This window comes from Hemiscyllium ocellatum, chromosome 8 (genome assembly GCF_020745735.1).
Source record: "Hemiscyllium ocellatum isolate sHemOce1 chromosome 8, sHemOce1.pat.X.cur, whole genome shotgun sequence".
NCBI classification, from domain to species: Eukaryota; Metazoa; Chordata; class Chondrichthyes; order Orectolobiformes; family Hemiscylliidae; genus Hemiscyllium; species Hemiscyllium ocellatum.
The window spans coordinates 85,895,389-85,916,537 of record NC_083408.1 but is presented as its reverse complement, the minus strand read 5'-3'; the positions used below and the strand labels follow the sequence as shown (position 1 = coordinate 85,916,537).

At 37.5% G+C, this 21,149-nt stretch overlaps 1 protein-coding gene across 4 annotated transcripts in view; it reads left to right on the top strand.

Moving 5' to 3' along the window:
- The window catches only part of LOC132818362 (echinoderm microtubule-associated protein-like 5), a 230,332-nt gene that overhangs the window by 106,432 nt on the left and 102,751 nt on the right, over window positions 1–21,149 (top strand). For all 4 annotated transcript variants that reach the window (XM_060829315.1, XM_060829312.1, XM_060829313.1 and 1 more), the window contains exons 13-19: window positions 298–416; window positions 899–1,085; window positions 10,905–11,010; window positions 12,033–12,126; window positions 14,305–14,405; window positions 17,380–17,582; window positions 19,538–19,649. In XM_060829315.1, coding sequence (XP_060685298.1) covers window positions 298–416; window positions 899–1,085; window positions 10,905–11,010; window positions 12,033–12,126; window positions 14,305–14,405; window positions 17,380–17,582; window positions 19,538–19,649 — 922 coding nt within the window. The remainder of the gene's footprint in view (window positions 1–297; window positions 417–898; window positions 1,086–10,904; window positions 11,011–12,032; window positions 12,127–14,304; window positions 14,406–17,379; window positions 17,583–19,537; window positions 19,650–21,149) is intronic.

The following is a 21,149-nucleotide window of genomic DNA, read 5'->3' as shown; positions in this document are numbered from 1 at the left end:
CCATTCTCCAATTTATAAAATCCTGAATTCCAGTTACCTTTTTGTAGCCATTTGTACTAGATTGGGAACTAAAATGTTGTGATATGTGGAACTTTTACCTCTTTCGTGAAGTTGAGAGTCAGGTCACTTTGTGTCAATTTTAAACCATTTGTACTATATATGTGGTGCATCACATAACAAAAGAACAAGAAATCCTGGAAATATGCAGGAATGTCAGTAGCTTGATTTTTTAATTGCCCCACTTTCATGTGTAAATCTTTTCTTTTGAACATTTCAAATTTGTTTTTCTTTCAATAGATTTACAAAGAAGACCTACCTCAGCTTAAAGAGAAATGCAAAGAAAAGCGTCAAGCAGCAACTTCAAAGAAACGGGAAAAACCTCCAGACAGCAGTGTGCGCTTACATTTTGTTCATGGGTAGGATGATCTTGAAAACACTTTTTTTAAAAATGATTCAAGACAGTGAGCCAATACACTTAACTAGCTGTATTAACAAACTGAGCAGATTGATGGCTGCCTAATCTGGGAGACACCAGAAGATGTTTTATTTTGAATGTAGCTGTCAGCTTTATTGCCCTGTGGGCACACGTTCAGCCAGGCTGGTAACTGACCCATTATTTAAGGTCTGGCACTACAAGATATGTGACCGTTGGTACGTTTACCAGCCTCCTCATTACACCTAGGATCAGTTTTAAAAGAAAAATCCCACAAGGTGACATTCAAAGAGCTGACAAAAACCTTTAAATCTAATTAAAAGAGTGGAGCTTTGCTCATTTTACCTACTGGTACATTCCTCTCTCAGATTGTAGAAAGGATCCATCTGTGAGGAAAGGCAGAAAAAAAGAGTTTTAGAATAAAAATTGATATTACTGCTATTTATCTTTCTTTCTACCTTTCAGTTACAGGGGCTATGACTGCAGGAACAATCTATTTTACACACAGACTGGAGAGATTGTATACCATGTTGCAGCAGTAGGAATAGTATACAATTGTCAGCAAAATATTCAACGATTCTACCTTGGCCACGATGACGACATTGTCTGCCTAGCAATTCATCCTTTAAAGGATTATATATCAACAGGCCAGGTACTTTATTTGAATAACCATTAATGGAAGAGGATCGCAGTGGGAGAACTCTGTTTAATAAAAAAAAAATTCTCCTAGCTATATAGTGTCAAGATAAACTGTATAAAAATCTTCTAGCTAATAGAAAATAATCATTTCACTGTAATCAACATCTTTCACCTCGGCATTATTGCTGTGTTGATATTTACACTTCAAAATTTTCTCCAGACAAGTCAATACCAAGATCTAATCTAGGTACTGATGAGATCGTGTAAACACAAAAATCTGAAAATTTTGTGGTACTTTTGTCAGTTCTGATTTCTTTTTCCCCTTCTGTTCAGACATATCTGTTGCTAACTATAAATCAGCCGATCGAATTCAACAATTAATCCACAGACATCAGTTCCAATGAAATATAAATTGGAATAATTCAGCAGATCCGGTCAGAGTTTCAGCATCCAGTGGTTTGTCATTCACATATTATTTCCATGAAATGTGTGTCCCATGACTGATGTGAGTGTTGACTCATATGGTAGTGCCTCTGTAATGAAACCTTTAATATACTGTGGCTCACTCACAGCCATGAAGATCTTTATTTGATCTTATGCATTTTTTTTCTCCCTATTATTACCACTAGCTCCATGAAGAGAAACCTTTTGGTCTAAAAAAAATTCTGCTTTTGTATTTAAGATTAATATTAATGTCAATTTTCAATTTCTAAGTTGCATTCATGTCTAGCCTACTTCAGCAAATTTCCTTTATCTGATTTAGCTACAAATTAGAAATTGTCTGCAGTTTTAAAAACTGGTTGCAAATGTATGCATCACTCATCATAGAAATAATATTATAACACTAATTCAAAATATTCTTTAAATTGAAGTATCTGTTTAGACAGACAACCTACCTTATAATGTAAGGAACTGGCACAACTGACTATAAGTTCATTATTCTTACAATGCGATTGTAAGTTGATCATCAAATCTAGCATTCAGCAGTTTCTACTGCTGATTGTCAGATCATTTGGCAGAAACGTAACGATACAAACATTGTCAATTTCAATTTCAATGCTGGCCGTAACATTCAAAGAAAATCATGTTCAGCTACAACAACCATTAGCTGATGCCAGTGACTCTTGTGCAATTGCAAAATACTGTAGAAGTTGGTAATCTGAAACAAAAACAGAAATGCTAGAAAAACTATACAGGTCTGGCTGCATATGTGGAGAGAGAAGCAACTAGCATTTCAAACCATTAACTAGCACAAAAGAAGTAATAGCATTCTTGGAGACTTTTACAGAATTTTGACCATTCTGTTTGAGGTCTGAGGAGGTACTGAGGACGAAGTGTATCGATGTAAAGGATTAAGTAGGACTTGTCAAAGCTGAGAAGCAGCAGCTATTGGTTCAATTTAGAAAGTCATGAATATTTGAACAAAGATTTTCATTGCCACATGAAAGGAATTGGTAGAGATTCATAACAAGTCAGCAGAGAAGAGTTGCTCTTTTTTTAATATACTTCAAATAAGTTTTCTTCCTACCGACTTGAAAACTCTATCATATTCCTGCAGCAGCCAGAGCATAGTTGACAATTACACAAAGTGCTGGATTGAAGTATTATTCCAGCATTCTGTAGTTCTAATCTTAGGGACTCCACAATTTTATATATAATATTTAACATTTTAATTTTGTTATTAAAAAGGCAAAGTGTCAGTTAGTTGGATTATAATTCCTTTACACATATTTTGGCTGATGAGTTCTATCCCTGTTTCTGGTGGGCAGCCCGTAATATATCTGGTAATAATAAATGGTATTCATTAGCATTACTTGGAATTTACATGTAGTAACACTTTTTTAAAAAAACAATTAATTTCAAAATGGTGTCAGCAGTCTTATTCACTGATATAAATAGTTTATTAAGTCACCATGTAGACTCCTCCTCCATGAAGGCAAAAATGAGGACTGCAGATGTTGGAGGTTAGAGTCATGAATGTGATGTTGGAAAAGCACAGCAGATCAGGCAGCATCCTAGGAGCAGAAAAATCAACGTTTCAGGTAAAGGCCTTTCATCAGGAATGGGCTGATGAAGGGCTTTTACTCGAAATGCTGATTTTTCTGCTTCTCGGATGCTGCCTGACCTACTGTGCTTTTCCAGCACCACACTCTTGACTCCTCCTCTCTGAAACACAACAGGCATTGCTGTCATGTACTTAATTCCTTTGCACTAAGACAAGTGCATAAGTAGCAATCTTAGTACATCTGGAGTACATTGGACATCAAATGCATTATGATGGGGTGAAAATAGTTTAATTGTTTTTATCAGAAGTGAATGGATTTGGTGTATTTACCATATTTTAATTGTGTTATTCTTACTTGGTTGTCCTGAGGTGTTCTATGACCTTGCTGCTGATTTTATTGGAAACCAACTTCCATGTTGATGTTCCAAAGTGAGATCTGGAAAATGTACTGTAGTTTCATACACACAATTTACCCATCCTAGTTACACAGGTTATAGATCTATTCCTGAAGGATATTCACTGCAACATTACATTTGCCTTTTTGGGTATTCAAACATTGGCCTGATTGCTAATTTGTACAAATTTCAGGTGATATTTATAAAATTGGCATATTTATTTAGGGATTATTACTCTGGTATCTGATGTGTATAAGTTGTGTTATATAATTAAGCGTTATAGTGATCATCTAATTTTAACTATATTCTAGTTATCAGATATGTCCTATTGTCAAGTACTCCCTTTAAGAATCTTGGGCAAATCTTTGTAAACAATAGTCATTTGTAAATAGTTACTTTGAATTTTGAGCCCTTGTTAAATTACAATTTTTTTTTACTGCTCTTTTAACTCTGAACTCCTCTGGGATTTGCATTCTAACTCATATTGAGCTTTTTGGTAATTAAAATTAATGTAATAATTTCTCAGTGGATGGTGTGCCTGTTGTGGTATTAAAACATACTAGAACATTTCAGATTTAGCATATGATTGTATTGAACTGGCTGAGCTGAATGTTATATTTGTACTTAGTCTGGGATGTTGACCAGAGCTAAGGAACAAGAAGAATGCAATTGCATTGCATTGCTCTATAATATATAGACCACCAATTAGTGAGAAGGATGTATAAGAACAAATCTGAAGAGAAATTATAGAGAAGAATAAGCATCATTGTTGATTATAATGGGGGAGATCAATGACTGAATATAGACTGGGATATTGTTACTATTAAGGACCAAGAGGGAGAAATGTTCTTGTGTTGTATTCAGGAGAATATCTTGCAGCGCAATGGGGCAGATTTTCCTCTGGTCACAGGATAGAGATGGGAATTATATATGGGTCCCTGCAGAAACCCCATCATAGCAAACTCCAAAGGAAATACTTTGGAAATTGAATTTTCCTCTCTATAATTCCTTTTTGACTGAAACCTTTCATAGTCTCCAAAAATGTTGAAGCCTTCAGATGGTTCCAATGAAACTAAGTTCAGTCATGAAGTTACAAAGGCATACAGCATGGAAACAGCCCCTTTGGCCCAAATCATCCATACTGATCAGGTTTCCAAAACTGAACTAGTCTCATTTGCTTCTGTTTGGCTTACATCCCTGAAAACCTTTCCTATCTATGTATCTGTCCAAATATCTCTTAAATGTTGTAATTGTATCTACCTCTACTACTACCTCTGGCAGCTTGTTCTATATATGCACCACCGTCAGGTGAAAAAGTTGCTCTTCAGGTACCTTTTTAAATCTTTTCCCCTTTTACCTTAAATCTATGTTCTCTAGTTTTGGACACTCCTATCCACGGGAAAAAGACCTTGGCTATTCACCCTATCCATGCCCATCATAATTTGATAAACCTTTATAAGATCACCCTCAAACTCCTATTCTCCAGAGGAAGTAAGTCCCAGGTTATCCAGCTACTCCTTGCAACTCAAACCTTCCAGATTCGGTAACATCCTTGTAGATCTTATTTGCACCCTTTCCAGCTTAATAAAATCCTTCCTATAGCAGGGCAACTCAAATAGTATGCAGTACTCCAAATGTGGCCTTACCAATGTCTTGTATAGCTGTAATGTGATGTCCCAACTCCAATACTCAATGCTCTGAACAATGAAAGATCCCATACTAATCTCACATGTCCCCAATACACCACCCTCCAGATCATCTAATGTCCTCAGGAACTGACCCCTCCTCAAGTGCTCAACATCAACCTCAACTCCACCCAATATCGCTGCTGTCAGGGGACTGCCTACCCACCCTCCCCCCTGACCCACCACTGCTGGATGTGACCTGTCCTGACACCTCTGCAGCCAGATCTGACCAACACCCTGCCCTGCCATATCCTGCCTCACCCACCCCACCCACTGCCAGAACCAAACTTTCTAGAAAACCAACCTCACCATGCCCAGCCAGATTAAATTTACCCAGCCCACCCAATCCACCTTAAACATTTACCTACCCCCTATTTTGCCACTTGCACAGTGATATCTTGCCAGCTGGCACCTAGTCCCACACAGATGGCACCATACTCCCTATCATTTGGCATGCTACCCTCCCAGCACCCTAACATCAGTCTTGGCTTGCATATGTATCCCTTGACAGCACATGTCAAAGTGACTGTCCAGACCTTTAGATTACAAAATACAGCTAAACTGTCAGAATGGAAGGACGGCTCCACGTTTCTGAGGAAAATCTGTGCAGAATCTCCATTCATAAATGAGAGGCTCACTTTATTCATTTAAAAAAAAGCATGGCCAGAGTGGCAAACCTGCCTGAGATTGCCATCCCCTGGCCTTGTACATCTGGTCCTACTAGAAAGGATGCACGACTAGACCTGGTACTGAGGAATGACTGAGCCAAGTACCTCAGATTTCAATGGTGGATAGATATCATTAGGTTTTGGATGATAGTGGAGAATGTCATTGGTCAATCTAGAGTAAGAATAATTGATTGGCGGAGGGCTGATTTCAATGGGCAAGAATGAAAGAGCTGGGCTGGATAGATTGAAATCAGTGGTTAGTGAGAAAAGTTGTAACTGTAGAATGGATGACCTTTAAAGAGATGATTATATTCCTCAATAGGAAAAGGTAAGTCATACAAATCCTAACATATCTGATGACAAAGGATATCGAAATTAAGTTAAAGAATAAAAAGTATGCTATGACCCATGTCAGTTAGCAAATCAAATTAAGAACTAAGTTGAATACAGAAGGTTCAGAAGGGACATGAGAAAGTAGATAAGAGAAACAAAGAGGGATTATTAGAAACTATTGGAAGCTAACATAAAAATAAATTGCAAAGTTTGTAGTTTCATGATACAAGGCGTATTAGGGCCAACTAGGGACCAAAAAGAATACTTGCACATGGAGGCAAGAGACATGACTGAGGTGTTAAATTAATATTTTTTATTTTCTTGACCTGCAGGATAGGTTCTGCACAGGCCATGGTGACATAGGAGGAAACCCAGTTATTAGATTGTTTAAAGTTCATGAGATATTGAATAAATTGTCAATACCTAAATGTGATAAAGCTCTGGGATCAGATTAGATGATCTTTAGATACTGAAGAATGTGAGAGTAGAAATTGCAGGGGTATTGGCATTAAACTTCCATTCTTCCCTGGATTCAAAGATGATTCTGGAGGACTGAAAAATTGCAAGTATACCTTTATTCACAAAAATTTGTAAAACGTAAGCTCAGCAATTACAGGCTTGTTTAAATTTGGAAGTAATTATTCAGGATAGAATAATAGTCACATAGAAAATTGTGGATTATTTAGGAAGCACCAGCAAGAATTTTAAAGGCCATTCTTGTCTGATTAACACTGTGGAGTTTTTGAAGTGATAATAGAGAGGATTCTTGAGGACATTATTGTTGATGCGTAGTACATGGATTTCCAGAAGACTTTCAATACAGTGCCACACCAGTGCAGTGCCTTGAAAAGCTATAGCTCAGGAAGTAAAAGGGTCAGTTGTGATGTGGATACAAAACTGACTGAGGAATAGGAAACAGTGATAGTAACAGATATTTTTCAGGCTAGAATGTTTAAACTGATGCTCCCCAGGCTTGGAACTCTCATTTTTCCTTACTATATAGTAATTTGCATCAGCATTTACTGTGGAGAAGGACATGGAAGATATAGAATGTAGTGACATAGATGGTGACATCTTGAAAAATGCCCATATTACAGGGGAGGAAGTGCTGGATGTCTTGAAATGCATAAAGGTAGATAAATTCCCAGGACCTGATTAAGTGTACCCTAGAACTCTGTGGGGGTCTAGGAAAGTGATTGCTGGGCCTCTTACTGAGATATTTGTATCATTGATAGTCACAGGTAAGGTGCCAGAATGACTGGAGGTTGGCTAACGTGGTGCCACTGTTTAAGAAAGGAGGTAAGGACAAGCCAGGGAACGATAGACCAGTGAGCCTGATCTCGGTGGTGGGCAAGTTGTTGGACGGAATCCTGAGGGACAGGATGTACATGTATTTAGAAAGGCAAGGACTGATTAGGGATAGTCAATATAGCTTTGTGCATGGGAAATCATATCTCACAAACTTGATTGAGTTTTTTGAGGAAGTAACAAAGAGGATTGATGAGGGCAGAGTGGTAGATGTGATCTATATGGACTTAAGTAAGGCATTCAACAAGGTTCCACATGGGAGACTGCTTAGTAAGGTTAGATCTCTTGGAATGCAGGGAAAACTAGTCATTTGGATACAGAACTGGCTCAAAGGTAGAAGACAGAGGGTAGTGGTGGAGCATTGTTTTTCAGACTGGAGGCCTGTAACCAGTGGAGTGCCACAAGGATCGGTGCTGGGTCCACTTCTGTTCATTATTTATACAAATGCTTTGGATGTAAGCATAACAGGTGTGTAGTTAGTAAGTTTGCAGGTGACACCAGAATTGGAGGTGTAGTGGACAGCGAAGAAGGTTACCTCATTACAATGGGATCTTGATCAGATGAGCCAGTGGGCTGAGAAGTGGCAGTTGGAGTTTAATTCAGATAAATGCGAGGTGCTGCATTTTGGGAAAGCAAATCTTAGCAGGACTTATGCACTTAATGGTAAGGTCCTAGGGAGTGTTGCTGAAGAAAGAGACCTTGGAGTGCAGGTTCGTAGCTCCTTGAAAGTTGAGTCACAGGTAGATAGGATAGTGCAGAAGGTGTTTGATATGTTGTCCTTTTTATTGGTCAGAGTATTGAGTACAGGGGTTGGGAGGTCATGGTGTGGCTGTACAGGATATTGGTTAGGCCACTGTTGGAATACTGCATGCAGTTCTGGTCTCCTTCCTATCAAATGTTGTGAAACTTGAAAGGGTTCGGAAAAGATTTACAAGGATGTTGCCAGGGTTGGAGGATTTCAGCCAAAGGGAGAGGCTAAATAGGCTGGGGCTGTTTTCATTGGAGCGTAGGAGGCTGAGGGGTGATCTTATAGAGGTTTACAAAATCATGAGGGGCATGGATAGGATAACTAGACAAAGTCTTTTCCCTGGGGTGGGGAGTCCAGAACAAGAGGGCATAGGTTTAAGGTGAGAGGGGAAAGATATAAAAGAGACCTATGGGGCAACCTTTTCATGCAGAGGGTGGTACGTGTATGGAATGAGCTGCCAGAGGAAGTGGTGGAGGCCAGTACAATTGCAATATTTAAAAGGCATTTGGATGAGTATATGAATATGAAGGGTTTGGAGGGATATTGGCCAGGTGCTGGCAGATGGGATTAGATTGGGTTGGGATATCTGGTCGGCATAGATGGGTTGAACCGAAGAATCTGTTTCTGTGCTGTACATCTATTGTGACTCTATATATAAATAATCTAGATCTTGGTGTGCAGAGGACAAGTTCAAAAGCTTAGAAAAATTGTGAGCTCTGAAAGATGATAATATAGAACGTCAAATGGTTATTGACAAGTTGGTTGAATAGACAGACTGATAATAGATGAAGTTCAATGCAAAGAAGTGTGAAGTGAGAAACTTTGGTGCAAAGAACATGGAGACAGTACACAGTAATGGCTGTGCAGGAGCAGGGAGACCTGGGTGCATAAATCATTAAAAGCGGTAGACAGAGAACACTTAATAGGGGCATAGAGTACAAGAATATGGAGGTTATACTGAACTTGTGTAAGATGCTAACTGGAATATTATGTATAATTTTGGGTACTATCCTTTAGAAGGGATTCAAATACATTTGATAGAGAACAGAAGTTTACAAAAATGGTTCCAGGGATGGGAAACTTCAGATAAAAGAATAAATTGGAGAAGTTGGGATTGTTTTCCTTTTGAGACGAGATGGGAATGTTAAGGAGAGATTTGAAAGAAGTTTTCAAAATCATCACAGGCCTGGAAAGACTAGATGGGAACATTTAGCACTTGTAAACAGATTGAGAATCAAAGCTCACAGTTTTAAGATGCTTCACAATATCAGTAAATGGGAGGTAAGAAAAGGCTTTTTTTTCACGGCAAGTACTTCGGGATGGACTGTACTGCCCATTAGTGTGATAGAAGCAGGTTCATTTTAAAGCATTCAAGAAGATACTGTCCATTGTCCAGGGTTATTGAGAAAAGACAGTGAGATTGGCAATAAGTCAAAATGCTCAGAGATCTAGTGTAGACAGAACAGGCCAAATGATGGTCTCCTGCACCTTATCAATTCTGAGTAAGAAATAATGTTTCTGCTTCATATTCCTCATTGGTGAATTCTGCTCAAATCTGTGCATGTGAACAAACTACAGGCCAGCTGTAATGCATTCCCTGTTTGTATAAACTGGTGAAATTAATTGCCTCTGATAATATAACAGTTACAAAAAAATGAGATGACTGAAATAACCGTCAACATGAATTGAACTTTCTGGAAAACGGGAGAGAAATGCTTCCTTTAAAAGAAAACTCCTATGTCTATATTCTTGCAGATGAAAAATAATAATTGTTTCTTTGTGAAATTTCCTGTGAATAAGCAATTGTTGTCTGTTAAGTGTGATGATATGTGCATTTAAGACATGTCCTGTCCTGTATCTCTTGAAGAGAGTTGTTGACACCATGTTGTCAATATGTCTGTAAGAGAAGCAAATGCTAAACAGCTTTGAGCTAAGTGTTTTTTTTAAGTAAGGCAAAAGAAGCATGAATGAGGGAATCAGGCTCACACTGATCCAGGGTTTTAGTTTTGCTTTCAGTTGAGGTTTGGAGTTGGTTGTTGAAGCTGCTAGATACAGCTCTTTCACTGCTGCAGCACAAAGCTTGAGTTCTGTCTCTGCTGCTAGATTGTTTGTTTGTTTCTTTCAATGTTCCTTTCATCTGGAGTGGGGAGAAGATAGCACATGAGAATAATCTATTGTGCTGAATTTGCCTTTGCCAGGTGTTAGTTTATGGGATGCTACCATACCTATTTTTATGATCAACCTGTTCAGAGATGTTATTACACAATTCTGGAGCAGGTGGGAATTGAACGCAGGACTCCTGTTTCAGGGTAGGGACCGCTTGGGATGCTGCTAGATTGGAACAGTTGATGATTAGTCATTAAATAATGTTAAGTATTTCAATTCAGTTTAAGTTATGAATATTCTTCATTTTTGTTTGTTTGTATTTGAACACTTGTAAGAATAAAGTGTGTTTGTTTAAAACCTAGTTGTGGACCAATCAAATCCTATCTGGAACAAAGTGCTTTTCAGTTGCCTTTAAATAAAATAAAAGTTAGGGTCTAAGCTATCTCCTTGACATATTTTAAGGGAGTTTGGTCTGGTCCATAAAATACGTACAATGCTAATTTTGCTAATTGAGCATTTCATGAATAACATGAAGAATTTGACACCAAAAAAAACCTGTAAACATTGCTTTCCTGTCTGTTTAGGTGAGTCGTGATTCTGCAATTCATATCTGGGATGCCGAACTATTGAAGCCATTATCAATTTTGAAAGGACATCATCAGTTTGGGGTTTGTGCAGTAGATTTTTCAGGTAAAGGAGAAGACTATTTATTGTAATCTGTGCTGTGTAATAAAACAAAATTATAGTCATATCTGTATATTCAATGATTTTTGTTGTTAACTTATGAATTCCTTCACAACCAACCTGGAGTTAGTCTCTTTGTTCTCAAACAGGAACTGGATTAGTTAACTATCCCATTTCCTGTTTCCAAGTAGTAATTTCAATGTAATTCAATACAGATGGTTCCACAACAAGTTTTTTTGGATGATCTATCTTTAGTTGAGGCAAATATTCTTCTGTCTATCTGTGATTAAAACACTAGATTTTTTTTCTGATATTGTAGTCAATAGTTCTCTCCTTCTACTCCCTATGCAAATGATTTCTCTGCAAAAGATCAAGTGAAACCTCTATCAAAAAGAGCACTTGATGCACCTTTCTACCTGCTACCAGAAAATTGAAATAATCCAATGACAAATGTTAAAATATAAGAACAGGCAAGCATCAATGTGTCCCTCCACTGATGTTTAAAACAGTGGTGATATTGTCTCTCTGTAGAATTCAACTCTTCTAACAATGTGGATCCATGATTAATCAATCTCATTTTGCATCATTCACTGAGAGAATTAGTCATTTTCAATGAGTCATGTTCCTGTATGCTGTTGTTTGAAAGAATGTTGACTGCTGTTCTAATATAAAATGCATGGTTGCCGTATTGAGAAGTGTCATCCCACAACACCTTAAATATTTAGTAACAAGAATGCAACCCATTATTACTTGACTTCTTTCTTACAAATTAATTAGTAAGAATTACTTCCCATTAATTAGTTTTCATTGATATTTTGGCAACACCTTCCAAAACCTATGTTTGATTCTGATAAGTTCTCACTGCATCATTGTAGAGCTGAAAGATTCACAAGCAGATAGATCTTTGAGCTTATTAATGTGCTATGAGCTGTATACATTAGAGTAAAGTAGTTTAACCATTGGCTGTGAATGTTCAGAGTATTATCATTTTGAAAAAGATAAAAAATATAATGCTTTCTTTATTTCAGCGGATGGAAAGCGTTTGGCATCCGTTGGGCTTGATGAAAATCATACAATAGTTCTCTGGGATTGGAAAAAGGGAGAAAAACTTTCTTCAGTAAGGTCGGTATTTCATTCTGTATTTAATACAGAATCTCCTTCAAAAAACTGTGAAACACTAACTTCAGAATCTTTAGACAAACTTTGTAATGTACCTTGACAGCAGTCACCTCTTTAAACCATATTAGTTTATCTTACAGATTAGATTAGATTACTTAGTGTGGAAACAGGCCCTTCGGCCCAACAAGTCCACACCGACCCGCCGAAGCCTAACCCACCCATACCCCTATATTTACCTCTTTACCTAACACTACGGGCAATTTAGCATGGCCAATTCATCTGACCTGCACATCTTTGGACTGTGGGAGGAAACCGGAACACCCTGAGGAAACCCACGCAGACACGGGGAGAATGTGCAAACTCCACAGTCGCCTGAGTCGGGAATTGAACCCAGGTCCCTGGCGCTGTGAGGCAACAGTGCTAACCACTGTGCCACCATGCGTGTTTCTAACTCATGCACTGTCATACTTTCTATAGTCTGTAATTTGTTGAATTTCATTTAAAACAGTTGAAATGGAAATGCAAGGTAGTTAATATTTTCAGAAACATAAAATATTGCAGATGCTGGAAATCTGAAATGAAATCAAAATTGTTGGAAATACTCAGCTGGCCTGACTGCATTTGATGAGAGAGATACAGAATTCACCTTTTTATGTTAATGATATTTTGTCAGGTTTGGAAAGGTTTGTAGATAGAACTGTTTTTTTAAGCAAGTGGAGAGGCAGGGAAATGGTTGCAGTTTGTGTTGGAAGAACAACAGATTGGAAGCTATGGGATAGAGTGACAAGCAAATGTTGAATGGCAGAAGTTTGGTAGCACAAGGCAAAATGCAATGACAATGGAAGAAGAAAAAAAATGAAAGATGTGCCCAGAGAAGGAATAAATGGGGATTGTAAAATCATCAACAGCTTCTATCAAACAAAAAAGGGAGCAGAAGTTACGATCTGAAATTGTTGAACCTACGTGGGAAGGCAATGGCCTCTTTGCATTATCACGGCCTAATCTTATTGTCTCGAGACCCATGTAAAGTTCTGGGGATATGGTGACAAAACCTTCCATGGCAGATGGTGGAATTTGAATTCAATAAAAAATCTGGACTCTAATGATGACCATGAATCTTATTGTTTGTTGGAAAACTCCATCTGGTTCATTAATGTCCTTTACGGAAGGAAACTGCCATTCCTACCTGGTCTGGCCTACATTCACTGCAGACCCACAGCAATGTGGTTGACTGCTAACTGCCCCCTGGGATGGGCAATATCCAGGGATGCCCTCATTCCATGAATGAATTTTTTAAAAACATATTTCAGAAAGCTGAGAACTGACAAATTTGAAAGATGAACTGCTGTTTCTCATGTTTACATTGAACTTTTTTAGTGTAGTACAGGAGAGTGAAAGTAAAGCAGAAGATTAACATAGCTGCTTTACGAAACACTTCAGTACACACACAGATATCTTCCTGAACTTCTAGTCACCTATCCTTTGGAGATGCAAAATTTTGTCTTTCAATTAGACATTTTTACAGCTTTCTGAACTCAAAATTGAGTCCAATAATTCCAAACCACTTTTTAAATTGACATCTGTTGCTGATAATTTGCTGTGTATGCTTCCTTTACACTCTTTGGATGTCAATTTCCTTGTCCCATTGCTATCATCTCATTTTCCAGTTATTTACAACCATTATTCTATTCTATCACAGACTTTCACTCTTCACCCCCTCCCATCTACCTTGTTTTTGTCCTTGTTTAAAGTCTATTACTTTAGGAAAGTTTTCCCACTCAAAAGAAAATCATCATGAAATGTTAATTCTGCTTTGCTGTATAATGTTGCTACTTGGTCTTCTGAACATTACCATGTTTTCTGTTTATAGCCCTTTTTAGAATTTGACCATTTTGGATTTGATATTATTTTTTCCAGGCTGTTCTACATTTATTGCATACCTGTCAGTGAATTGCATTCTTAAGATAATTAAAGTGTACAGTAACAACTTGAATACCTGGTTCAGTATTTATTTAGCACTGGAGTTTATCATTTAAGTAAGCAGCAAAATACTTAAATTAGCTTTGTTGCAATGGTAAATTAATTCTATATTAGAATTTTAATTTGTTAACATTAATCATTTTCTATGTATTTGATTGTGAAAAAACACAATGAAGTAAAAAGTCAAATGTGTTTCTTTAGAGGAAGTGCAGAGAAGATTTTTGTTGTCAAACTGAATCCCTATATACCAGACAAGTTGGTTACCGCTGGCATAAAACACATCAAGTTCTGGCAGCGAGCAGGTAGGACAGTCAATTCTGCTATTTTTACATCTATAACCTTTTTTACTTTGCTTGATTTTAATAGTATTCCACTTTACTGCAGGTTTTCTAACTGTCAAGATTTTAGGAAATAGTTATTTGGTAGTATAGAACTTGAGTATTGTTCAAACATCAGGACAATTCACAGTAATAGCACTGTAAAGTGGAAAATAACATTCATACAGGTACACAATTCTTTATCTGAAATCCTTGGGGCTAATTTTTTGGAATTTAGAAATTTTTGGATTTCAGAATAAATTACATTTTCACAGTGAAATAAAAAAAGTTACCTAACAGTAGACACACGTGAATAGTACAAGCACTGAGACACCATTGACACCTGTCAGTGCTGGGCCACACCGCCACGTCATATCTGAGTGACATGGTTCGAATGGGTGTGGACTTGGGTCACTTGATTACACACTAACATGATGCTCCACACTCCATGATAAAATTTTGGATTTCGGAGCTTTTTGGATTTCAGAATTTTAGATCAAGGATTGTGTACCTCTCCTTTACAACAGGTTGACAAATGGTCTCCAATTGGTCGAGGCATTGCCATGGAGAATGTATCAGGTGAGACCTTTGGTATGGCAGACTTGCACGTGCTGGAAGCTACAAATATGAATACTCAGGACCCTGTTTTTTGAAGACTGAAAGATCATATACATATACATATTTCAATGCAGCAAAATTGGCAATGACCATTCTCCAGTTTATTGGTCAAGGCATTGTCCTGAGAAATTAAATTCAACCTGTGTTTTCCCCAAGAATTTAAATAGAACTTTGGAAGTAACTGTCAGTCATTGTTAATTAGAGCATTCGCCATGGCAGTACCTGTACCTATCATAGTCCATTTGCCAACCAATTAAAAATCTCCTCTACAACAGTATAAATGTTGTTATTCCTTTGCTATTTCTTGCAAATTGTCCTAATGAGTGCCAGACAAGTAGCTTTGACATAATGTGGCTTTTTTCAGTCATATTTAAATTCTGCAATACTAAACAACACTGGATTATTTAGTAAGCATTGTTCAGTTGCAGAACCACATCAGCGTTGGAAAATGTGTTTTCAGTTTTGCAAGCACAGTTTGATTTTTACTACCAGCACATTACATGTTGCAAATAACCAAACAGACGTGTTGTTTGATAAGATCAGGGGTCTGTACATTCTTAGCAACGTACCGTCACTGAAATTCACATGCAACATTGCTAATTTGTGTGATTAGGCATTTTGGCTTTATGACAGCATTCCATAAGGGGAATACACCACAGTCATGTTACTCCTGTATAGTAGCAGCATGAATAGCAAATTCCACCTGTTGCTCAAACTTTTGTGATAATTTGCACTTCCAGAGTGATCTGAGATAGATTGGACATTCTTTTCATGATCAGTAGTGATGGTCATTGACCAATTCATGAATTTATGCAATATATAGCAAGAAATTGTCTGATCATGGTAGCTATTATCCTGCAAGATGGCTTTGATGCGTACTATTTCAACACCAAGCTTGCATGTGAACAAATAACTTGGGCCCTAATTCTGAAGTTGCCAATCTTTAAATGCACAGCATTATAGGTATTCTACTATGTGAATAGAGACCAGTGAGCAAAGGTTTGCAGCAGGCAGTAGTAAAGAACTCTGATTTCACAAGTGGGACGTTAAGGAAATGGAGCTTGTTTAACTGCTCCATTTCAAAAGTAAATTTAAATACAAGATGTATAATCCCTTTTATGACATCTAAGGGAACATTTAAAATATGTCTATTTTCGTGGGCATAGTATGTTGATGTGTATATTTTTACATTCAAGTGGAATTTTCTCACTGTCAGTGAGCTTCAGCTTATTCATATGTTTACAAGCCACAATTCATATTTAATGTAAAAACCCTTTTCAATTTCTTCAGCTTCTTCCTAATTTGGTTAAATAATTAAAAAAACAGTTTTCTATAAACTTATTTTTCCAGAAGGCCAATTTGAAGAAAGTGATTAAAATGTTACAGTGCATTTAATGTCTATATATGAGAGTCACATAAATTAATTTATGGGCAGCACACTGGCTCAGTGGTCAGCACTGGTACCTCACAATGCCTGGGACCTGAGTTCAATTCCACCCTCAGGTGGCTGCTGTGTGGATTTTATACGTTCTCCTCATGTCTTTGTGGGATTCCTCTATGTTCTCTGGTTTCTTCCCACAGTCCAAAGATGTGCAGGTTAAGTGGATTGGCTTTGGTAAGTTGCCCCATAGTATCTAGGGATATGTAGTCTAGTTGGGATAGCCATAGTAAATGCGGGATTATGGGGATAGGGTGGGATGCTGTTTAAAGGGCCGATGTAGACTTGATGGACCAAATGGCTGCTTTTCACACTATGAATTTGCCATTGTGTGTGTAAAGTCCAAGAACTTGGTTATTTAAATGGTGTGCTATTTCATGACAGTCATGCATGATCTTTATGTTCAAAGGGAATCATACCATGCCTGCATTCTGATAAGATGGAGTGATGAACTGCTAAGATCTCCATGTTGTTGACCCCAGATACAAACATGTATGAGTAATAATTTTTTTAAAAATCTATTTTTCTAAACAACCTGTTCAGAGATGCTATTACACACCTCTGGAGCAGGTTCGTTCTCAAATCCAGGTTTCCTGATTCAAGGATAGGGACACTACCACTGTACCACAAGAGGGCCCCATGCATCAGGTATAATACTCATTGAATAAATTCCTGGTGGGAGCTTGTGATGTATTCAGTTTGTCGAGGCAAGGATTAATCTCACTGGGTTTGTGAGATTAGTCTCCATTCCTCAAATTGTAAGGTACTAAGCATGAGCAGATTTTTAAGTAAATACTTTTCAAATAGATTTGGAAGCAACTTCCTGATTGTCGATTATGAAAAGTTATAATGCAGATTCTTTAAAAAAAATGTCTAATTGTACTTATATATTTATTGTACAAGGTGGAGGACTGACTGGAAGGAAAGGCTATTTTGGAAACCTGAGAAAGATAGAAACCATCATGTGTGTAGTCTACGGTTGGACAGATGAAATGGTTTTCTCGGGAACATCAACGGGTGATGTCTATATATGGAAAGATATGTTCATTATTAAGAGAATCAAAGCCCATGATGGACCAGTTTTCAGCATGCATGCCCTGGAGAAGGTAAGAAATAAGGAAAACTTCTGATTATAAGTAGCTATAGAAGATTGAAAGAGGACTTTAAAATGAAGCTTTGATAAGCATGAGTGTCTTTTTAGCCAATTTTATAATGTTATCATTTTAAAAGACAATGTCTACAAGCAATGTAATGTAAGATCCAACATTTTATGGTCCTCTAAGCTTTTCTGTTTGTATTCTGCAAGCTATCATTATTTTTGATACTTTAAAACTTAATTTAAAATCCAGCATCTGGATGGTAAAAGACTGATTTCACTTTTAAATTGAATCTTTGAAATTTCCTCACCCTGGACACTCCACCATCCTTCATAAATTCCCACACATCTAAACTCACTTGCTTATATGCTGTTGCACAACAGTCCAATTCACACATCACCTCTGTTCTTGCTAAACCCAATTGCTTTAAATTTAAATTACTCACCTTGTATTCAAATTCTTTCATGGCATCACCCCATTCTGTCTCTATCAATTTGCAACCCAAAACTTTGCAAGAACTCTGAATTTTTCTAACTCAGACTCTTGTGCATTTTCTACCTCCCAAAAATTGTTTCATGCCCAAACTCTAGAATTTCCTCCATTTTATTTCCTTGTCACCTTCAAGACCCATCTCCTAAGCCCATGAATTAATAAAGTAGCATTTCCTAATGCATACTTCCTTTGTTGGAATCAAATTTTGTGTCTCACTATGCTTTTGTGAAGAGCTTTCAGCATTTTTCTCCATTACATAGTAACAGAGAAAATAGGTGCAGGAGTAGGCCATTCGGCCCATTGAGCTTGCACCACTATTCAATACAATCATGGCTGATCATGCAATCTCAGTATCCCATTCCTGCCCTCTTCCCAGTCCACTTGATCGCTTTAGTGCTAGGGCCACATCCAGTATATCTACTAAACTGTCTCGCACAGGAAGCTGTTTAGGCAAATTCCGCAGGTTCACAACTCTGAGTGAAGAAATTCTTCCTTATCTCAGTCCTGAATGGCTTAGCCTCTGATCCCTTGTTCTGAACTTTCCCAACATTGGGAACTTTCTTTCCACATCTAGCCTATCCAGTCCCAATGACATATTAGTAAAATCCACTTTCTACCTATTATAGGGTTACAAGTTTATTAGATGTTAAGCGTGCATTGGTGATAGTACTCTTGTTATTGAGGCAAATGTTGAAACCTACCTTTCTCATGAGACTTTAATGTGAGAACCTTTCTGTTCTCTCAAATGAGTATAACAAGTCTTGTTGCCCTTTCTAAAGACATGCAGGAGAGTTCTCCCAACATCTGGCAACATTAATTCCTTAACAAAAGTTAAGCATTTATCAGATTGTCTAGGATAATGTAAGAAGTTTTGAATGATTGCAAGTTTATTTCTTTTTATTTCTTCCCATTTTAAGATTGTGCCTTTTTTATATTTTGTGCATATTTTAATACATAGAGTTAGTTATGTTACCTACTTAAAAAAGTGGAATTTCTTTTATTCATTTGTGGGATATGGGTGTCACTGGCTGGGTCAGTGCTTACTGCACTTCCCTAGCTTCCCTAGAGAAGGTAGTGGCGAGTTGCCTTCTTAAACCTCTGAAGTCCATGTGTTGTAGGTAGACCCACAAAGTGCCAGGATTTTGACACAGTGAAATGGAAGGAAAGGCAATATATATCCAAGTCAGGATGGTGAATAGATTGGAGGAAACTTGCAGGTCATGGTGTTTCAATGTATCCCTTCTAAATTGGCTAGTGGCTTACTTAGAAGAACTTATTTCTGACTATTCTAAAAACATCTTAGAAACACAAAATTACAGAACCAGGTTCCACAGTCCTGCTAAATTTATACTATTTCTAAATGTGATGTATAAATCCAACAGTGCTCGCAAGTTATTATTATAGAAAATGTAATTATTTTGATAAAATGAGTTCTAAAGAATTTTTATGCTAGCTTGTTCTTCCTTCTCCAGGGATTTGTGACTGGTGGAAAAGATGGTGTTGTTGTCCTCTGGGATGATAGTTTTGAGAGATGTCTGAAAACATATAGCATCAAACGTTCTGCACTTGCTCCAGGCTCTAAAGGTACTCATTTACCAACAATCTGCCATGTAATCCAATCTGTTCCTCAGCCTAATTACAATATCAGTATTTCTCTCTCTGCAGTATTCCTTTTCTTTCCTGCCTGCTGCTTTGGTTGTCAAGGTTTGTTCACCATTAGGATACTAGTCCACTTTAAATTGCTTAAGTTTGCTGTGACTCTGACTGTCATTTGTTAGAGGTGGGCCTTAAGATTACTGGAGATTTTGGGTTAAGACAGATGGGGACTGGTGTCAAAACAAAATGGTTCAGTCACAAAGATTGATGCGCCTCAGAACTCAGAGGCAATCAGCATTGCGCAGGAGGAGGCAATTTGTCCCATTTGGTTGTGCAGTATTCTGTGTTCCTCGAATGCTTGTGCATAATTGTAAGCTTTGTCCAAAAACTATACTACCAATCTTTATTTATTCACTCATGGATATGGAAAGTAGATACTGTTAGCTAGACAGTATATTTTGCCTGTCCCTAGTTGCCCTTGAAAAGATGGTGGTGAGCTCTGCCCTTGAACCTACAGCAATTGATGTACTGTAGGTCAACCCCCAATGCCACGAGGGAATTCTAGGATTTTGACCAGGGATGGTGAAGGGATGGCAATATATTTCCAAGTCAGGAAGGTGGGTGGAGGGGAATGTGCAGGTGGTGGTGATAGAATCATAGAATTCCTATCGTGTGTAAGCAAGCTTTTTGGCCCATCAAGACCACACCAATCCTCCAAAGAGCATCCAATCCAGACCCACCCCACTCTATAATCATGACCATGCAAAACACTTGTAGTCAGAAGGCTTTGTTAAAATTCATGAGAAGTTGCAAACCTCCCAACACAAATGGTGTTGTTTAATATCCTCAACCCAAGTCTTTGAACTTCTCCACTCTTCTTCCTCTCCTTAAACTTCCAATCCAGTTCTTTTCCTATTGCCTAATCTTCAGCTTACTGTTTTGTAAAACATTCTGCCATGTTTCTTACTGACTTATTTTGATGCTCACCTGGTCATTCCTCTTTTCCCTAATACTTCTTTGTCTTTACTTTTCTAAGCACCGATGTTTACTGACTGTGACTCTTTCCCCACTCCTATCTTATAGAATTTATTTTCTGCTAAAGAATAATTTTGACAGGTGAACTCTATTTTTCAACACCTATCTTTTCTGCTTATCGCCAATTCATCTTGGAAAATTCAATAGCCTCGCTCCTCAGCGTTGCCATTAATTCCAGTTGTAGTCTGATTACTTATATCCAGCCGTTCCAAATTTACCTTCATCCAATATAACTTTACATTATTTATACTAGATTACTAATACAAAATTAGAACATTACTTTAAAAAGACACATTTGTCAAAGATTTTTTCCTGTAGTTTACAGTGCAGTTCATGAGAAATACCAAAGTAAGGAGAAATCAATCTTTTTATTGTTTGAAAAGAGAGTTCTATTGGTAGAAGTTTTTCCATAGAAAATGTGTCAGTTAATGATGGGTGATAGTTAACTGCCAA